Source organism: Vulpes vulpes, chromosome 3, assembly GCF_048418805.1.
Source record: "Vulpes vulpes isolate BD-2025 chromosome 3, VulVul3, whole genome shotgun sequence".
NCBI classification, from domain to species: Eukaryota; Metazoa; Chordata; class Mammalia; order Carnivora; family Canidae; genus Vulpes; species Vulpes vulpes.
In genome coordinates this window covers 67,687,957-67,695,169 of record NC_132782.1, presented here as the reverse complement: position 1 = coordinate 67,695,169, position 7,213 = coordinate 67,687,957, and the positions used below count along the sequence as shown (strand labels likewise).

Sequence of the window (7,213 nt, the reverse complement as noted above, 5' to 3'; positions counted from 1 at the left end):
ACTATTAACCACCTAAAAGTCAAGTGATCTCCAGGGTGAAGTAAAACATGAGGCTGTCATGCTCTGTGATGAGACCATGAAATAAAGTGGGATCGGTTCATCCCAAAGGAAGCATGAAGCCTGGACCCACACTGTGATTTTGCCATAGGAAGATCATGTATTCTCATACAAGAGACCTGGAAAACAAAATAAATCAAGGTATGCTGGAGTGGTGGGATTCGGGATGGTCTTTACAACTGTCATGGGTGTCATTTCATGGAATCATAAATATGGGTAACAGATCTTAATACAGATGGGAGAAGATATCCCGAGAAGACCACTGGCTCCTGCAAATGGCCACACACTCTAGCTTGAATGCTCGAGAATAAAACTCCAAGGACACTAGGGGTCTGCCCTAGCCTTAGCATGACCACAGAGTCAGGTCTTGGAAGTTTCCTCCCCTCACTTAATTGACACGGAGTGCTAACAGGGCTGGGCCCCTCCCTTGTGGCCTGACGATGTGATGGCACTGGTGACTCCTGCCCTTGGACCGTGGGGCAAGGACGCTAAATGTAGAATCACATTCAGATCCTGCTGAGTCAGGTGGGGGTGGAACTTCCAGGGTAGGATGGCCCCCCTGTCTTAGGGGAGATGGATTGTACTGAGCCTGGCACCATCTCAGCCTGAGTGTGTGCTGTGCTCTCCTTGGGAGCCACGTCTGGGGATGGGGGGATGGCAGCCCAGACCTGCCTGGGGCCTATCCGGTTGCATGCTGGTGAAGCCTCCCACTAAAGAATGCTCAAAGCCTCTGCTTTGAGAACAGGTGAGGTGAGAACAGACGTGGCTAAGAATAGGCCTTAGCTTTGGAGGTGAGGGAAGACCCTTATGTCAGGAACATGGCCCCCAGTCAGGCCTCCCAGGAGGTATCTGGGTCTTGAGCAGAGAGGGTAGGAGCTGTTTTTCCAGAAACCCCTGGTAATGCTGCTCTGGAAACATGTGAGAAAGCAGAGGAGAAGGAGGAGGAGGAGGAGGAGGAGGAGGAGGAGGAGGAGGAGGAGGAGGAGGAGGAGGGATTTCTTCCCACTTCATCAAAGGACATGGACATGGGGCCTGGGCGTTCCAGCCACCTCAGGTGTGTGGGTGATACATGCTGGGCAGGCTTGTGGACAGCACAGCAATGTTATCACATGATTTTGCTTCTGGAGCAGCCACTATCAGGGGACCATGTGGTGCTGGGTCAGTGGCAGCAGCGGTGAGCTGGCCCTCTTGAGCTTGGTGGCTGAAAGAGGGTCCAGGGGCCCACAAAAATAAGAGTAAAGTATGTGGTAAAAAGCTCTCAAGGGCAGGCTATTGAAAGAAGCTAGAAAAATCACTCTCTTCCTGTAATTTGACCCAGTGGCCAGCCCCCAGCACAGGGGCCAGTGTGTGGGTCCTTGGGATCCTAAAGACCAGTGCAAGAGAAGGGGGGCATGGGTGCCATATGGTCATGTCCTCTCCTCCCCTAGGGTTGGGTCCAAGTCCTGGGGGAGGACAGGTGTAGCTAGGTGATGAAGCCAGCAGCCTGGGAAGGATTTTGGGTCCTGGGTAAGAATGGAAAGAATATGGACAAAGTCAAGAAACTCAGGTATTACAGATATATTCTCACAATCAGAGTTCTCAGCAGTAATCAGAATTAGAGAATCCTATAGGCATTTGACTTCTGACCTTCCACAGAGAACAAGCCCGTCTTTTGGAGCCTTGGGGGTTCATTCTGTGGTTGAGGTATTTAGTGGCATGGAGTATCACCACCGGCATTTGGGAGCTATCTGGTGGAATTTGTAGCGCCAACCTCACAATCACTGTGACGGGAGAAGGAGGGAGCTGTCTCCCAAACGAGCACCAGCCAGTATTCCTGCAAGTCCGGGGGAAGCGTGGCTGGGTGACACGTGGGCTTTCTCTGCTGCTCTTTGGGCTTCCAGGCAAGAACACGCAGTGGGAGTGAAATGCTCTTTAATCAAAAGAACCTGTTCCTCAGGCCCAGGAGAAACTTTTAATGATCTCAGCACCACTTACTTTTCCTGGCATCTCACTACTTTTCTTGCACACCAGTAGAAACGCAAAGCTACTGCAGGAGGGTGAGCCACACACACAGGAGAAGGAATCTGCTGGACACAGACCTCGCAGCTGCTGGGCTGTGTGAGCACGCACACCTGCAGATGAGCTGTTCTCCTGACAGCCAAAACCCCTTCTCATTTCCTCCAGGCTCTGAGCGGCAGAGACCATCCAGGGGGCTGCCCAGCACTAAATCACCTGGAGTTTTATGACACCCAATATCTTCTTGGAGACAAACAAGAGCTCAAGCTTATTTGAAACATTGATCTGTAGGGGATTTACGACCTCCAGGAGGGAGCGCTCTCCCTGACCAGCCTCTCTTAAATTGTTTTTGGTACTTATCCCAAGTACTTGAAAACCCCTTGGAGAGTCATGAAGCATGCTAAGGTCACTCATCCATCTTCTGAATGTTCCAGGCATGTGGAGGGGCCTAGCATGGCCTACAGTTGGGACGATGTGTCCTTGATAGAAGCACCCTCTCCCCACACCAAACAGAAGAGCCTGTGTGGTCCAGGATTGCCAGAGCATCCCTGGACACTGGGAGCTGCCAGTGACACACATGCAGGAAGCCTGGAGGCTGTGGTGCCATCAGGGCCTGGTTCAATGAGGCTGCCAAGGTGGGAGGCAAGTGGGACATCTCCACAGACGGTGACCACCACTCCAGCCCCATTTGTATTTCGAGCTTCGTCCAGATGGATCTCCTGGGCACAGCCAACTGGCTCTTTTCTCTGGCAACGGTGGTTTGGCTGGGAAGCCCTGGACGTTCCACTCATCCCCACATCACTTCCCATCTCTCCCTTCTCTTTGGTGCTCAGTTGCTCACTTTCAGCAACTGTTCACTAATCATCAGGCTGCAAGAAGATGAACACTTAGAAGTAATGTGGGTCCCATGCCATATAAAGATTAAGGTTATGCTTTGGAAAGTTCACAGAAATGGAATCCTCTTGAATGAATGAGGTAGGGAGTGTGAAAGCCAAGTGAGCAGTTTAATGACATTGGAGCTGAGGTCTCCTACAGAAGTCAGTAAGAACTCTAAACCTCTACCATATTGTTAGGGGGCACGGTTACCTGAGGACACTGGCCAAGCCAAGGCACACAGAACGGGGACTTATGGAATTCTCCACAAGCAACCAAAAAAAAAAAAAAAAAAAAGAAAGAAAAAAAAAAGAAAAAGAAAAAGAGCCATTATTTGTGTCCATGTCCAGTGGTTTTTATACACGTTTGCCACTTGGCAGGAATGTATTTTCCAGAATATAACAAAGCTGGAGGGAAATGCAGAACCACGGCTTTCTAAGGGTGAGGCAGATAGAAAGTTCTGCATAGCCACACACGCGCACACATTCTTCTCATTAGAAGACAGTCTCTCCTTTTAGGTGTCTGGTACCATGCCCAAGCATCCTCCCTTGGGTGGATTCCAACACTTTCCCATCATTCTAGATGTCCAAACCCCACGCTGGTTCGATTTGGCGTTGCCACTACACATCACCCAGAATCCTACCCCTTGTCTTTCCTCACTGGGCTTTTTCCTGCCTCTTCCCAATTCAGCCTCCGGGACAGGAAGTGTGGGGGTTATGTCTGGTTTGGGTTATACCGTTCACCTCCTTGGCAAAGCACCTGGGGCCAGGAGATGGAAGAGGAGGTCCAGCCTTGACTTCACGCCCAAGTGTCGATTGCCGCGTTGGTGATTGCAATCATTGGCTTTCACAAATGCAATAATCTTTATAGTATTACATTTCTAAACTATTGTTAACAGTGAGTGCAAAAATGAGTGAATGTTGTGCCGCAATAGAAAAAGGCTTTATGTCAATTTCAAGGTGTTTCAAGGTTTTCTCATGATTTAACTAACTTTCAAGGTTCTTTGTTTTAAATGTATTAATGTCATCATTATTATACTTATTCATAGTTCCCAAGAGGAGAGAACTGGCCGATGCTGACAGAGCAGACTGCATTACCTGTATTTTGTCCAGCACGCCGGTGCTGTCCATCCTGCTGGCCACGTTCACCGTGTTACCCCAGATATCATACTGTGGCTTCTGGGCTCCAATCACACCAGCTATTACAGGTCCATGGTTAATACCTGCAACACATAAGAACTGGGTGAACAAGATTCAAGTTACAGCAAAAGTTTTACAAGGCTGTTTTTGAATCACCGTTACTAAACAAACATTAGCCCAACTCATGGAATTCTAGAGCAAAGAAAAATAATTGTTTTCCCTTGTTAATCTTGATTTGTGCTCATGTGCCCATCTACCATGATTATTCCATAATAGCATATCATTGGCTATGCTTTTAAAAAAACTTAAACGGGACAGTCTTCTATGCTGCTATGTAATCTTAGACAAGGGATGATTATTGTGTTTTCTGATAGTTTGGTAGTTAATGTTAATTTTGCAAATATACATCTTTCTATTTTTTTTAATTTTTAAAAAAGATTTTATTTATTTATTCATGAGAGAGGCAGGGACATAGGCAGAGGGAGAAGCAGGCTCCCCACAGGGAGCCGGATGTGGGACTTGATCTCCAGACCTGAGATCATGCCCTGAGCTGAACGCAGATGCTCAACCACTGAGCCACCCAGGTGCCCCATCTTTCTGTTTTAAATAGCTACACTGAGTGGATGGACTGCCCTAGCAGCAGCTGTACCATGCTGGACTTTTGGGTTCATGCCAACATCTTGCTGAATGCACCACTGCCACCATACCAGTGTTGTGTTTCCTACTTGCTGTGCACTGTTCCACATGCTTCACATGTATAAACTCCTGCAGTTCTCAGAAGAGCCCGATGGGGTGGGTACTGTCACCAACACTTCCAGTTTCAGGCAAGGAAGCAGGGGATGGTGCCATCAGACAGGTGGTAGGTGGCAGTTCGCTCCAAGGCCCCTGCTTGTAAGGATGCTGCCCTCCTCTTTCTTCCACAAGTGTCCCCTGCATAAGGTTTCTTCCCACCTTTAGGGTCATTGCCTTGATAATATCTCAATGGCAAGTTTACTGAATTCCAGAGGAACATGTTTGTGCTTCATTTCCATTGCTAAACCACCTTCCAAAGGACTCCCTTAACATGCACTGTACTAGTGAGGAAGTCTACCCATGTTGGCATTAAAACAACAGTAAATCTTCTTATGGGCCACACAGATTCAGATTTCAGGAAATTCTACGACACAAGAAGGCACAACTGATAGGACTGTGGCAGATCCTGGGGTAGACAGGCTGGCCCCAGTGGGTGGGTGCCACCCACAGAGGGTCTCCAGGCAAGCGGTGGGAGGTCTCTCAGGCTTTGTCGCTTGGGTTCTTGGCCCACTTGAAGCTACCCTCTTTACAGCTCTGCATCCATATCAGACTGACAACAACCCCACCTCTGGTGTAAGCCCCCTCACCAACTGTGATTCCCCAGGGAGAGCCATCAAAAGGGTGCTGGAGAAACTCAGGAGTCGCCTCTCTTCAGCCCAGCTGGTCTTGACCTTGCTGGCAGGACGGATTTCTTGCTCTCCCGGCCTGCCATGTGACTTCCCAGCTAATTAGGCACCCCAGCTCACTAACGGCAATTATAAACTCATGGTTATTACATGTGGACACCTGGGCTCTGGGTGTGCTTTCGCACTGCCTGAGACCTGGGCATGCCATCTGCCTCCTGGAGCTGAAGCCTGAGAAGTCTGATCAACTTCTCTAATCAGAGAGGCCTGGGCTCTTCCTCCACCCACTGTGCACCAGGTAGGATGAGTCCCCTAGTCCCAGCATCTCAGTTCAAACAGGCAGACCCTGTTATTCTGGGAGTAGTGCGGAGGAAGGCCACAGAAACAGAAATAGAAATATTGACATTGGCTGATGATGCCCTTTACGTTTCCTGGTAGATCTAGGACCCTGTCTTACTGCAGGAGTCAGCTTGTATAGACTGATAAGGGTGGTGTTTCTGAGTGATCCCATTTCCCAGTCCCGAACTGCTTAGTGTGCTACGGTTTGTTACAGACTTAAGGCACAGCTTCCTCTCTGCAATGGAAGGGTAGGCAGGCAACACAATACGAACACGATTTCACAAAATCTTTGAAGGTGTGCAAGAGGTGGGCAAGAAATTCTGCTTTGCTTTTGCCGAGTAGTCAATAAAGCTCACACTCTGCTGCAGACACCCCAAATAATCGGTTCCAGATGCTGGCTGCTGGCTGGTGCTCTCAAGCCCCTGTGGCATCAACTTTTCTGCTGGCTGCTGAGTCCTGCTTGGTCAGCGCCTGGGGACCGACGGGTGGAGGGGCTGCAGGAAGAGCCTGGGCTGATGATTCCTGGCACAGGGTCAATCTCTACTTAGTGCAGGAATGTGCTCGAATTTTGACCCTGTTAACTGACTGATTCTGCAGCTTGACACACAGAAAAGGACATTAGGGGCGAATTCAGCTCTTATTTGTATCTTTTTTTTTTTTAAACTATTACTCTTCCACGTTCCTACCGTGAACTGCCACTGGATGGCACCGTGCACTCAGGTGCAGCAGGGAAGCCGCCCCAAAGCGAGGCCCAGGAGTGGGGAAAGGAAGGCAGCCCCAGAGGCTGGTGAAACATTGAACTTAGGCTTCTTTAGAAATCTGGAAGAACTGGCGTGTGGGGTGAGCGTATAGATAGATACTATTAGGCATTCAATAATCAGTGTAAAGTAAGCACACAATAAATTCCTTTTGAAGAGGATCTATTCAATTACATTAATTTGGAAAACACAGTAATGGTCTAGACCAATATGGTCCAGCCTTTTTTGGATGTAACTCAGGTGACCAGCAAATGACTATCCTCATCTTGCAATGAACGACAGTGTTGTTTTGGTTTGTATATGTTTGACAATGGAGCAGGTCATGCTGCTGGGTAATAGATTTTTTTTTTTTTTAGATGAGAGTAGTTTGATAGTTTGAGGTGCTCATTTTCTAAGCTGTCAAAACAATAAAGAGGCCCTAGGGCCAAGGGGACACCTCTGCACTTGATGTGGTCAGCAGGCTGTGGGAAGCCCCCAGCCTGCCTGGCTCTTCTCATCTCTGTAGTAGAAGGTAGTGCCGTGAAGGTAGTGCCGTGATGGAGGTCTTTGTGAGGACAAAGAAAAATGTGTCCAGATGCTAATAATTAACAGCAAATGGAAGCAGCAAAGAGGTCACCTTTTGCTTAAGAGATGTAAA

General features: G+C 48.6%; 1 protein-coding gene across 1 annotated transcript in view; it reads right to left on the bottom strand.

Annotated features, from left to right (window-relative positions):
- The window catches only part of ADCY2 (adenylate cyclase 2), a 386,829-nt gene that overhangs the window by 1,044 nt on the left and 378,572 nt on the right, over nt 1-7,213 (bottom strand). The window contains exon 24 of the mRNA XM_026017679.2: nt 4,023-4,147. Coding sequence (XP_025873464.2) covers nt 4,023-4,147 — 125 coding nt within the window. The remainder of the gene's footprint in view (nt 1-4,022; nt 4,148-7,213) is intronic.